The sequence below is a fragment of the Echinops telfairi genome, unplaced genomic scaffold, assembly GCF_000313985.2.
Source record: "Echinops telfairi isolate 266 unplaced genomic scaffold, ASM31398v2 ScPeMD7_7424;HRSCAF=8462, whole genome shotgun sequence".
NCBI lineage: Eukaryota > Metazoa > Chordata > Mammalia > Afrosoricida > Tenrecidae > Echinops > Echinops telfairi.
Genome location: NW_022111324.1, coordinates 48,840,116 through 48,853,916, shown reverse-complemented (window position 1 = coordinate 48,853,916; position 13,801 = coordinate 48,840,116). Strand labels below are relative to the sequence as shown.

General features: G+C 41.5%; 2 protein-coding genes across 6 annotated transcripts in view; both read right to left on the bottom strand.

Annotated features, from left to right (window-relative positions):
* Positions 1 to 13,156, bottom strand: part of ZC3H11A (zinc finger CCCH-type containing 11A) — a 50,066-nt gene extending 36,910 nt beyond the window's left edge. The window contains exons 1-2 of one of the 5 annotated variants that reach the window (XM_004699824.4): positions 13,063 to 13,156; positions 5,621 to 5,680 (exon numbers count right to left, since the gene is read on the bottom strand). The gene's annotated coding sequence lies outside the window, so the exon portion shown is untranslated. Of the gene's footprint in view, positions 1 to 5,620; positions 5,948 to 7,000; positions 7,041 to 12,492; positions 12,512 to 13,062 lie in introns of those variants that run through there. The other 4 variants (XM_045298018.1, XM_045298017.1, XM_045298016.1 and 1 more) reach the window with 4 other exon arrangements.
* ZBED6 (zinc finger BED-type containing 6) lies at positions 5,990 to 12,486 on the bottom strand. Its single transcript, XM_004699823.3, has one exon. The coding sequence runs from the start codon at positions 11,298 to 11,300 to the stop codon at positions 8,358 to 8,360; it is 2,943 nt and encodes a 980-aa protein (XP_004699880.1). The 5' UTR covers positions 11,301 to 12,486; the 3' UTR covers positions 5,990 to 8,357.
* Positions 13,157 to 13,801: the final 645 nt, after the last annotated feature.

The following is a 13,801-nucleotide window of genomic DNA, read 5'->3' as shown; positions in this document are numbered from 1 at the left end:
GATCCCTTCAGGACCAGCGGTGAGAGTGGCAATACTGTCAGAGTAGAGGGAGGGTGGGTTGGAAAGGAGGAACCGATTACAAGGATCTACATGTGACCTCCTCCCTGGGGGATGGACAACAGAAAAGTGAGTGAAAGGAGATATCGGACAGGGCAAGATATGACAAAAGAATAACATAAATTATCAAGGATTCATGAGGGAGAGGGGAGCAGGGAGGGAGGGGAAAAAAATGAGGACCTGATGCCGGGGGCTTAAGCGGAGAGCAAATGTTTTGAGAATGATGCAGGCAATGAATGTACAAATGTGCTTTACACAATTGATGTATGTATGGATTGAGATGAGTTGTATGAGCCCCTAATAAAATGATTAAAAAATAATTTTTGTTTTAAAAAGCTGTTTCACTTGATCCTCATTTTTTTGTGATGACCGATTCACAGCGTGCAGCTGTGAAATTTTGTTTCCTGCTCAGGAAAAATGCCATAGAAACTGTTGTGATGTTGAACACAGCTTACAAGGACAGCACTATGGGAAAAACTCAAGTGTACCAGCGGTTTTCTCATTTCAAAAAGGTGAAATGTTGATTGGTACCAAACCTGCATTTGGAGTTCATTCTACCAGGTCAGACTGTTAATCAAGCTTTCTATTTAGAACAGGCGTCCTCAAACTACCGCCCGCGGGCCACATGCAGCCCACCGAGGGCATTTATCCGGCTCACTGGGTGTTTTTGCCCCATTTGTTTTTTACCTCAAAATAAGATGTGTGCAGTGTGCATAGGGATTTGGTTTTTTTAAACTATAGTCCGGTCCTCCAACGGGCCTGAGGGACAGTGAACTGGCCCCTGTTTAAAAAGTTTGAGGACCCCTGATTTAGAGGTTCTGAAGATTGCTTACCAGTGTGTGATTTTTAAAAAGGCCTGATTTGTGGTAGAAGGGAGACTGATTTTGCCACCACAACAATGCACCTGCTCACACAGCCATCTCAGTGCACCAGTTTTTGGCAAAAACCAACATGCCTCTAATGCCCCACACACCTTATTCACCTGATCTTGGCTACCTGTGACTTCTTTTTGCTTCAGCAAATAAAGAGGGACATGATAGGACAGCAATTTGAAGACACAGAAGAGATGAAGAAAAAAATGAGGGAGAAAAAAAAAGAAGAAAAAAAATGAGGGAGATGCTGTCAGCCATCTAAACAGTTGAGTTTGAAAAATGTTTCCCAAAAAATAAAATTAAAAAAAAAAAAAAAAGAAAAATGTTTCCAAGAATGGAATTGCAGATTTGACAAATTTATTAAGTGTACTGGAGAGTAATTTGAAGATGATAAGGTTGCTTTGTGTAAAAAAAAAAAAAAAATAATGCATAGCTTTGAAACAAAATTCTGGTATTTTGGGGGGTATATGCAACAAAGAGATGTACTAATATGATCAAAAGAAAAATGTTACACTAATTTTTGGGGGTGGTGGTGGTGTAAAGGACAAAACTGGGACCGAACATTAATTTCACACCTGAAACTAACAGCCGGAAAAAGCATCGTTGAAAACTTGCTGGTTTTGAGGAAGCTCCAACATCATGACCAAACAACAAACGGCAGCTAAGAAAGAAACCAGCAAGAACTGAATGGTGGCAATTCTTCTCCAGTTAGATTCAGTAACCCTCCCAGGTAGGAGTGTTGACAGACTGTGGAATAGATGGGCACACCCTTTCTGTCCAACAGAAGAGTCCCTTTATGAATGCTGTATGTTGGGTTCTTGTAGTTGTACTAAGGGAGAAAATGGATTGTTTGTTATTCAAGAAAACCTTTATAGAAATTAGAATTTTAAACATTATTGGGACTCACTGCCACTCCATATAGAAACCCAATAAATTGCTTCTTAAATTTTAAGAGGGAAGAATAAATATCTAAATTGCCAAGAAAATCCTGATCACTTTCAACAGAAGATAGCTATTTGAAAGTAGAGGGATAAAAATCTGATAGTACTTTCCCTTCCCAACCCTAAGTTAATGTATGGAAAGAGGAAAAAACAAATTTAATATAATGCATACTTTCAGAAGGATATAGCATTGATATAAATGAACACAACACTACAGGATAAAGAGTGTGAACAAATAGCTTAAATGGAAAAAGAAAAAAAAAACAATGATCTAATCTCCTGCCACATGGGAACTACATAGGAAATGAGCCTCTGGTGAACTCCTTCTGTCCACAGTTGATGGGAAGCCAGTGGTCACTAGACAGAGTGCACTGGAGACGAGCACAGAAGACCAAAGGCACAAATCTGACTCGAACAGATAATACTTTTGTCTATTGGTCCCCCCTCTGATGCATGCTGGATCTGACAGGGTTTTCAACATTTTCTGTATTTTTGCTTTGTTCACATTACGGTGTACCTCGGAAGTATGATGTCACTGGAGGTCACCCTCATGAAGTTGTGTTTTCATGTGTTTTGGTATATGAAACCCAGGAATGATGAATCTACAGGAAAAGCAAGCAGAATAAGGGCTTGGGGGTATGGTGGGTACAGTGGTGGTGATGGTGGAATAAAATAAAAGGGAGACAATGCTAAGCAGTCCAGGAAGAAAAAGAATGTTTAGAAACTGATTGTGGTGGCAATTGTACAATTAATTCTGCATGACATGATCGAACTATGGAACAATGAATGTATTAACTCCCAATTAATAATCAATTTTTTAAAACCAAAACAAAAAATATTAAAAAGAGCGATTTTAGTAGAGGCAATCAACAGCAAAGTAAATATCAAAAAAAATTAAAGCAATGTATGATTAGGTATCATTGATAGGACACCTCCCAGAATGCAAAGCAAAAACCCAGAAAGAAATGTAAATATGGGAAAAGGCATATGGCATGGAAACAGATCCAGGAGACTACAATGGAAATTCTAAAATGAAGTGATGGTACTGATAGAGGTAGTAATAAAAGAAGCAACGTAAGTGAATTTCTCAATACTGGACAGGCTTGAGCCTTAAAATTAAAGATGTCCATGGCTGAAATTTTCCAAAGAGCTATCTCTACTATAGTACATGGATACAGGGGAACTGTTTGAATTCCAATAGTACAGACCTTTAGGAAAAAGCAGATTGACTACACAGAAAGAGAGTTTTAACCTTGATCATTAGATTTCCACCTGAACTTCTGTAAAAGATAATTATGCAATCTCAAGGTCAGCTCAGGACAAGGAAGAAAATTTCAGACACAAAATGTATCTAAATCAACGTATTCCATGTAGTTTTGAAAATAATTCCTCAAGGGTGTCTATGTGGGGAAAAGGACTGAAAAACAAATTTTCCTGCTTTTTAAAAAGCTTTAAACTTGCTAACGACGTGTGACTTATGGTACAGATGAAAAATCCTAAATAAAACATTAGCACACCAAATCAGCAGTACATCGTCACATCACATAAACACACACACACACACACACATTCCTCGAAGGCTAAGAATGGTTTAACATTATAGTCTACTAATTCATTATGTTAATAACAGAGGCCTTATGGTCATCTTCAGATTCTAAAGAAGGATAAGCTAGGAAAAAAAGGGTGAGATGGGGGTTTGTGTTATTTTTTTTACAGGGAAAATCGTAGAGGGCTTGGGGGTCGCACGGGTTGGGGAGAATAACTCTACAATATACCATGCACTCCTGATTTAAAAAAAAAATTAAAACCTAAGAAATGAGGAGGAACTTTCTTAGACTAAGAGCCCTTAATCAGAAGCCGCCATCAGTGCATGCAACCCAGTAAAACACTAGAAGCAAGTGGGCTTGAGGGGAAAAAGGAAAAGCAAGAAACACCATCTTTACTATCTGTAGTTTGAGAGAGTCTAAAAGGCAGTAAGAAACATACACACCCACATGAGGTGGCTTCAAAGTCCATGGGGAAACTGAATAAAAAGAAAAAACGATAATGGAATTTTTCCACTAACTTTTTGAAGCAAGATGTGACAAAAAAGGAAAAAAAGATCCATTTATGCAGATTATATGCTTGCCAACTAGACAATATAAAGTTGACTAAAAAATACAGAAAATAATATTAGTGGCTAGATAGTAGTTAAGTATACAAACTCAGTAATACTATTTCCTATGTCAGCAACTATTCACATGACAACTAAAGAGCCCCATTCACAATAAAACGATTCATATGCAAAGACAGACATTTAAGAAGTGTATAAGACCCATTTGAAGACAAAGTGACCAATGCACAAAAGACCTGGGTCAATGGAGATGTAAATGGAGGTTTAAAAGATGCAATTTCTCTCTAAAAATGATCCATGTAGGGAATGACATTCAAGTCAAAATCCACTCTACTAGGAAAAGAGATAAGAACCCTGGTGGCATAGTGGTTATGAATTAGGCTGCTAACTCCAAGGTCAGTGGTTCAAAACCACCAGTTCCTTGGGAGAAAGATAGGGCTTTCTATGCCCATAAAGAGTTACATTCTCAGAAACCCCCAGGAGCAGTTCCACCCTGCCCTATGGGGTCAGAGATGGAATTGGCTCCATGGCAGGAAGAAGAAAAGGTGTCCTGGTGTGGTAGGTTAAGCACAGTTCAAACCCACTCAGCAACTCCAGGGGAGAACCTAGCAGTCAGCTTAGGAAACCCTGAAGGGCCTTTCTACTGGGTCACATGGGGTGGCTAGGAGTTGAAAATAACTTGACATCCAACAACACACTAAAGATTCTGAATGTGTAATTGGGCTCAGTCAACAGGCAAGTCATATTTGACAATGTCTACCATGCCTGTGAAAGGAAGAGCAGTGATGCCTTCTTAACTAGAATATTTAAGGAACATTTCAAATATAAAAAACATAATCATCCAGGTCCGAGACAAAATGCAAGGTTCTGTTTGTTTCCAAGTTTAGAGTGAAAATCCTTCTTTACCAGCGTTAACAATAAAATACTATCAAACCTCATCAATAAAAAACTGATAGATCTGAGGCACTACAATAAAAAACACCCGAACAGCAAAAGATTTATTCAACATGGCCAAATATCAGTGACACAAAAGCTTTTATAAATTGAAAAACAAACAAACAAACAAAACACCTTCACAGTGGTTTAATAGATTGGCACAGTCTGTTAGAGACTAATAACTGACAATTCTACAAACACACAGGTAAGAACCAGCTCTTAAAAGCACGTTACTAGGGATGTCCACAGGAAGAGCTGTCAGAGTTTTCCTTTTAATGGCAAAACTCCAAGCATCTATGCATGAGGGAGATGCTAAATCATGGCACCTCCACAATGGGACACCAGGTTGTGATTTTAAGAAGAGCTATGTGCTCGGACTTAGAACTCTGGCCTGATAAACTATTAAGGGCATTTTCTCTGGGGAGATGGCATTAGAGGGATTTTTCACCTTACCTGTGACTTTTGGAATGGCTTAATGGCAGTTTGGTTTTGAGTTTTTGCAGACTTAAAAAAAAAATAACAGGCATGCATTATGACACACACATTCAAAAAGATGCTTTGTCCAAAAACTAAAAGTTGGTAAACATATTTTGACGATGGCCTCTGGGTTTCTTAATAATCCAAGGAAATTATGCCTTAAATTACATAACTGTACACTCTGTTGAGGAAGGGAAAAAACACCACCACATTGCCACACTTACATTAGCTGGCTGATCTCAACAGGAACGTCTGGGTCTTCACTGAGTTCCAATCTATTACTCCTGTAGGTCGAACCAACACTCAATCCATGAATTAATAATAATGAGGCAGAAAGAATTTTCCTTCTCACATTGCCAAGGAAACCTCTCAGCCACAATTCAAACACAGGACGTGCTTCTAAAACATCTCCAAACTACTGGGAGATAAAGTCCATTCGAATAACCTTTGTCAGACTGGAGACAGCTGGGGTTAGTTATCTCCTCAAAAACAAAAACAAAAAGCAAAACAACAAAAAACAAAGCACAAAAGTTCATTTAAAAATGAACTCAAGAGTCAAAAAGTTATTTTAAAAAATGTTTAAAAATCCTTCTTCGGTAGTCGAACAATTTATTTTAAAAAGAAAAGAGAAAAAGAGAAAAAAAAATTTAAAAAACCAAAAACACCAAAATGCATTAAGATCCAATTTCTGTCTTCAAGATTTCTTCACCTATTAAGAAAAAAAAAACAGAAACCTTCCCCCATCTTTATTATCTGTATAATAAAAGCATACTGGTATGTAAAAATATAGTGTTTTATGTATATAGTATATATACACAGATACTAACTGGCTTATACAGTCACATATACACAAATGTGTAGAAATAAAATACTTGGGTATGTTTCCCTTTCAAAATGCACTATTAAAAGCCTTTAGAATTGGGTTCATTATAAAAATAGTGAACTCACTTGTCTATCAAATTTTGCCCAGCCAACAAAACAAAGATGCAGGGAAATCCTTAAACATAATATGAATGTGTATAACATGTATGTCTATTATCATCAATACCATCTTCAGGGAGTGTTAACTAAAAAAGGTAGCAACGTATAGTTACCGAGTGACTAGAGAAAGGCGCAGCAAGTGGTAGAAGGCAGAGCAGCATTACAGCCATCCTGAACTGGCACTGGGACACTGAACATTTCTCTAAGGGAGGATTTTTCCTTTTATACGAACACCAACGTCACTGACAATGGCATTCAACAATGGCCCTACAAAGGCTTACTTCTGCAGCCTCCTTCCTAATTCTGTATTACTAATGGCTACAGCTAAAGACGTAATCAATCATCCGTTTACTTCCAACTACTCAAGGGTAAACTTCTGGAGCTAAAATTGCATTTCACAATGGTACAATTACCATTTTAGAATTTCAAAAAGCAAACAAAAAGAAAAAAAAAACTATTTTGATACATAAAATGAGTTCTAAAATTTGAAACCAGCCCAGTAACAAAGCAATTTTGATTCTCAAGTAACGAATACTACATAATTTCTAGGCTAAATCTTGCCCAATACTATCCAAGACAAAACTAAAATCAAAAATGTTAAAAAGTGGACACCTTTTACTCACACTTAATACTAGTCAATTTTCCAGGAATTTTTTGGGCAGGGAATATCCCCAAATCTAAAATGAAAAAAAGGAAAAATTGGGATCTTACATTAGTTAATTCAGTCTGAAACTTTTAATACGACTTTACTAAAAGTCAGCATTTTTTCCTGGCTTCCCACTCGCTCGATGAGACATACATAAGGGAGTGAGTGGCAAGTGACCTTAGAGCTCACTGGGGTCCATTCCCTCACTTCACCAGTGAGGCGCTGGTTCCTAACATATGCGAACACGGACTGCTTTGTTTTGGTTAAGAATACAGAGGCCAAAACAATCTCAAAGATACCTCAGTTAGTGTAACGGGTCATTCAATTCAAAAAAAAAAAAAGGATGTTTAAGATCACTTCAAATTAGAGAAATATTCTCTGAGAGATGCATACTGGGTTTGTAAAGGGCATCATGGCATTTAACATTGCAGTTCCCAGTTTTTCCCATCTTTTATAAGCTTGATATTATGTAATTTACCCAAGAATTATACAACTATATAATCGTACTCTATTGCATCAAGATTATAAAAAGGCAACTCAAAGAATAAAAACCCATTTTCTTACTGTTTTCTAAATGTTTCCCAGTTTTATACCGATCCAATCCTAAATACACGGGGTAACTCTATCACACTAAATTGAAATTACAAAACTGACCAGTATGAGGAGGCATTTAGAAATTTCCAAATATAAAACACTTTCATGGGATTTGTTTTTGCCAAGTTGTAGGTAAGCATGTTTTAAAAAATAAAAACAAACACACCCATTGTCAAGTCAATTCCCACTCGGTGGCCCTACAGAACAGAGTGGAACTGCCCCGCTGGGTTGGTTCCCACGGCTGTCATCCTCATGGGATTAGACTGCCACCTCTTTCTCCTTTGGAGCAGCTGGTGGGTTCAAACCACCGACCTTTCTGTTAGCAGCTGAGTGTGTCTGACTCTCACCCTATTGGTGCACAACCACCACACTCCCCACATTGGGGGAAATTTTCACTTCAAACCAATCACTACTAGGTCAATCTAACAGCCAGAAAGAAGTGTAAGGCCTTTCAATGCTGCACTATTTTTTTTCCCCAGTTAAAATAAAAATTTATCTTTTCTCCCTCAACTGATACACGAAATTTCAAGCACCAGCTAAATAGAATTTCTACTATGAAATCTGTAATCTCCATTTTACCAAAATTATCTTGCTTCTGAGGAATTTTCAGCCCTTTTCTGTTGTTTTCAGGTTCCCCCAGATTATTTGTTTATAGATTAATTAGTATGACTATATATAACTATAGCAATTAGGACACAGTAAGATAGCAAAAAATTGCTCATTTTAAATGGAAAAAGGAATTAAGATATTATTTCTTTTTCATTGCCTTGAGCCACTTCATTCTCAGGATCCCAACTCAGAACCAATGTGGAATAATCATAGTTAACATTTTTCAAGTTCATTTTCAGGAACATCAGCTGTTCTATATTGTCAAAGTCCAAGCTCATGATCTGCTTGGGATGAAAGTGGCTATTTGCAGTAAAGATACATTCGGATTGCCAACTACACATGGGGCAGCTCAGGTACTGAATAGCAACATGGGTCAGAGCTGGCCATATGCTCACTTTCTTCTGCCAGTAAAGCAAAGGGTCATCGTCTCCTGAGACTTCTGAATACTCCTCTCTGAAGTACTCATCCACTACTGCTAGTGCAGAAGGGAACATGAAGCCTTTGCTCCCTATGGCAACAGTATCTGCAGGTGAACTACTAATGGAGCCTGAACTGGAGGGACCTTCTTTTAGCGACGAGGTAAAGGAATCCGCTCCACTTGTTGTGGAGGGACCAGAAACTTCTGAAGTTGCAATATGGCAGACCTCTGGTGACGATTCCATGTAGCTACAAACCTCTTCTGCAAGGATTTGCTTATAAGTTTCTAAATCAGCACCTTGAGGAAAAAAGTCTTCCAAACTGTTTTTAAAGCAAGGGTCTAACAAAGTAGCCAAGATACAGGGTTTGGATTTGAGCATGGCACTCAGTAGGCTGTCGGTTTCAAGTTTCAGAGACAAACTGTCTACCAGATTGAGGGCTTGGGCAATACCTCGAACTTGAAAATCTTCTCTGAGTTTCTGCAGGGAAAGAAGTAGATGATGTATTAAGGGTAGCACCTGATTCAAGCCTGTGGTCTTCACACTCACTTTCTGCGTAGCCTCCTCAAATGGCTTAAGGATATCACAAACGTAAGTCATTAGAGTCCACTGAAGGGAGGTGAGCACAACTCCACTGGCTCTGCCAAGACTATGGTGAACCGAGTAGCAATGGTCCAAAAGCCACCTTAACATATAAAAGGTAGAAACCCAATGGCCACTTTCATCCTGCTTCAAATTCTTCCATGGAAGTTGGTGGTCATTTTGGAACTCCTGCAATATTTGACGAGCTTTGACTGAATGACTGAAATGATGGCAGGTTTTTCTAGCAGCTACTAACATATTCTCAATGCTTTTGTGCTCACTGAAGAAGTCCTGAATGACTGTATTTAAACAATGCAGGAAGCACGGGACATGGGTGAAACCACCATCTTTGATTGCATGTACCACACTAGAGGAATTGTCAGCTACAATCAAGCTAGGGATGAGAAAATTTGGAGAAAGCCACAGACCAATCTGGTCATTTAATTCTTGTAAAACGTTGGTTATCAAAGAGTCTTTGGCCAAACCTGTCACACATAGCACTGCCCATCTTCTCAAATTTGAGATCCTGCTGTCATTAGAAGGTACTGTTTCCAATGAGACCCAGTGTACAGTCACAATGAAATAATCGGTGGTTGGGTCATGGGTCCATAGGTCAACAGTTAGATGGATCTTTTGGCTTTGTACATTCTCCAAAGTTAAGAAAATTTTTTCTCTGACCGAATCATATAACCGAGGTACAGCCTTAGTGAAGAAGTAGGTCTCTGAAGGCAACCTATAGTCCGGGGCCACAATCTGCATGAACCTCTGAAAGGCTGGGGTTGAGAAGTAGTTGTAAGGATGCATGTCCTCTACAATCATCTGAATAATTGCTTGACTAATTTGACTTGAGACTGGATTTTCACAGTATGTTCTTTTCCTCTCCTGTGCATTCATTAAATTGTCATGCTCCCCAGCAGCTATGGGACTCTCAGATCTTCTATTCTCAACTTCTAATGCAGGAGGGTCATCTGAATCAGAGTCACTGAGATCCTCAGCTGTTAAATTGTGGCTGCCTGTAGACTTGTCTCCATGCAGAGGATCACTCAAGAGATCACGTCGCTCAGCCTCGGCGTCATCTAATCCATCTCCAACAGCACCGCTGTCTTTGTTGGCAACAGCCCAGTGGATTGGATGTGTGGCCTGGAGGTGTCGTTGAAGTGTTGATGTCCCCAAGTGGGATCCTGGTCGACCCCGGCTCACACTTCGTTTACATATATTACACACAGCTCTTGAGATGTGCTGAGGATCAGTGTAGAAAAAATTCCAAACTGCAGATGTCTTGGCTCTTGTGCCAGGAATTAAGGCATGCTTGACAATGTTACTTTTGATGAGAAACCGCCCTCGCTCTGCCCTCAGGGCATCAGATGCTGATTTATCATGTTTCTTACTCATTCTATTATCATCTAAAGGGTCAGTAGGGATATATTCGAAGCTTCCATTGCTTCCAGGGGAAGAGGGAGATAAAGGCACATCCAAGGAAAATTCATCCTCCCCACTAGTGACTCCATACTTGTTGGCCCTGGTCCAGTGAGGTGAGTGCCTGGCCTGCAGATGCCGCTGAAGGGTAGAGGTGCCAAGATGGCTGCCAGGTTTACCCCGGCTGACACTTTTTTCACAGAGGTTGCAAATAGCTCGCCAGGTGTACTGGGGGTCAACATGAAAGAAATGCCACACAATCGAGGTCTTGGCTCTGGTACTAGGCAGGTAGATCTGTTTTTCTATGTTGCCTTCAAAAAGACTTTCTTCATCCTGTTCATGGGCACCAGAAGCTAACAAAGTAGGAGCATCTACGCTGGGCCTCCCAGGTCCTAAATCCTTGCTAAATTTTTTCGCAAGGAGCAATTTTTTCCGGCGGCGTTTTCCTTTAATTCGCAAACCCTTCTTTCTCTTCTTTTTAGAGGGTAGTTTTGCCTCTTTATCCACTCCGTCAGCTACCATCTTTCCCTCTACCACATCTTCTTCTTCAGTATTAGAATTAATAGGAACACATCCCAGAATCCCAGCTCCACTAAAAGCGCTGCATCTTCTGCCAGGAGACAGTGAGGAAACTGGTACACTTAAGGTACATACACTCATTCTCTTTACGCCTCCAAAACCTGTCCCAGAATCTTGTCGTGGGTCTCCTACTCAAGCAGAAATACAGCTGTTCCTCTCTACTTAGGTTACCTTTTCTCCAATTCCTATGGGGAGTCAAGTTCCCTCCGGACCAATGACTTCCAAGCCAGGCTATTTTTGGAAGAAAAGTGACAGCAGTGAAGAACATTCCCAAACTCTTTCTTAGAGGGCTTCAAGCTCCCTTCCAACTCTCTGAGTTCTGAAGCATTCAAACAGTCCAACCTCTTCATGTTATAGAAAAAGAATGGAGGCCCACTCCCCCAGAGTCATCAGGTTGGTCAGCAGCAGCTAGAAGCTGGGTTTTCCAAATCCTAAGACTAGGCTTTTTCTGTTTCATCAAGAACTGTATCTGCCTTCAACTCTTTCCATGTGTACTTTACATGCCTAGTGACAGCAGCTCTGATTTCCCCTTACTTCTGAAATTAAATATTTCAGGAAATTTCATTCAGACAAAAACAGTGCATCATTTAACATTCACCATTTAGGGCTGTGATTAGCCAATACACCCGGTAAAAAGTTAGTTCTGGCAAGTTAGAGCAGACTCCACATACTGGTCACGAACAGCAAATGCTAGCTGAGCCCTTTCAGCTTTACTTAAAAGCAATCTGCCTTTTTAAAAAACGTGGGTGGCTGGGACTTAAGGGGGAGAAAAAAAAGCCCTGAAACTAAAATGATAAAAATCGGGTTACAAACCGTAATTTTAAATTTACTGTTTGCATCAAGAGTTAATCCAGTTTTAGTATCCAGACATTTTTAGACTGGAGCAGCTTCACGGGCGGTAAATGAGTAACTCACAATTTGAACTCTATGCGAGCAGCAAAAAATGAAATAAGGGCTTTACACTACTTCCACTGCTGGGGGGCCGTTCCCTCCCCTTCCCCCAATACCTACATACAGTTACCCTAAAAAGCATCTCTAGCACTAGGTCCACAGCCTCCTTTCCTCAAAGTCCTGAGCCAAGGTCTGGCCGCTGCGAACCATACAAGTCTTCCCCGGGAAGATTCCGCACCGACTAGGGGAGTTTGGGGGCGTGCTCTTCATTAGGGGTTCATCAATCCTACAAGGAGGGCGGAAGTGTCCCTGCAGCGCTGGACTCCGAAGGTGAGGGCTGAGGGCGGGACTGTAATTAGGGTGGGGAAGGGGTGTAGAGTACCGGAATGAGGTCGGTGGCTTTCGGGATGTGGAATTTGAGAAAAAGCTCCAAAGTAGTGGGATCCTGGAGAGGAACGAGAGTAGGTAAATTCAGCTCCCGGCAGCGGGGGGAGGGGAGGGGGGGGATAAAGGGGTGGGAGGTCGGGGGTCCACAACCAGCGAAACTGTTGCCCCGAAGCAAGCAGTCTCGTGTCAGTTGTCTCTCCGGGAGTCGGGCGAACAGGGTGCCTCCGGAGGGTGCTCGGGGCTCCAAGTTTCTCTACACCGGATGTGGGGGAGGGGAAGAGGGCGGTAGGTTGGGAAAGGAGCAGGCGCCGGGGGAGTGGGGTGGGGGCAGGGTGGATGAGAAGAGTGAGCGGGAGCCCGAGGCTCTCCGCGCGCCCGGCGAGCGAGCGCAGCCGCCGGGAGGTGGGGAGAGGGGGTCGTTGCAGCGGGGCCCAAAGACCCGCACTCTGACTTCCCGGGCTAGGCCGCGACCCAGGGGCGAGGGGAGGCCGCTGCCACTCCCCTCGCCCTCTCCCCACCTCCCCGGCCCCAAGCCACCCGGGAATTAATAAACGGGACTAGTTACCAGAGAACAGAACTTTACCGAACCGACGACACGATCCCCGGCTCCCGCTGGCTGCCACGTCTTTCTTCTTTCTGCGCCGCGGCCACCCGCCGTCCTCTCAGCAACACCAGCACAAATCCCAGACTGCCAGCGTCAAAGATGGCGCCCGGCGACGGGCTTGGCTCGAAGGCCCAGCCGGTCGGAGTGCCAGCACGACGCAAAAGCGCGGGGCTTCTGGGAGATGTAGTTCCCGCTGCGAGGCCGTGCGTGAGCGGCGTCCTCCGGTCACAGGGTCACGTGAGAGGGGAGGCGCTACGCCCCGGGCTCCCTTCGTCTGCCGGGAATGCAAGTTCCCGGTTTCTTGGAGCTACCTTTCCAAAAAGTCCTTTTTAAAATTAGACGAGATAACAAAGGTGAGAGCCGCCAGAACTATCATCGACCCGATGGTAGGCGTTGAGTTTATTCTAACGAATGCGTTAGCTAAATTAAAAAAAAAATGTCGAAACCCGAGTATAAATTTCTACGTTTCCCAGGCGGTGTTGAAGGATGTGTACATTTATGTTTATTTGAAGAACTAATATTAGGCAGCCGGGGATGTCGTTTAGTTCTTAAAAACAAATATCTGTACTGGGAAAGTAGTTCATGCTCATTAGAAATTTCGTGAAGGGCGAGGAGAGGGAATTTTAAAAAAACATTATCTTATAATGCTTCATTGGGATGTTTTAAATTTTTTTCCTGATTATAAATACACATAAGTGGT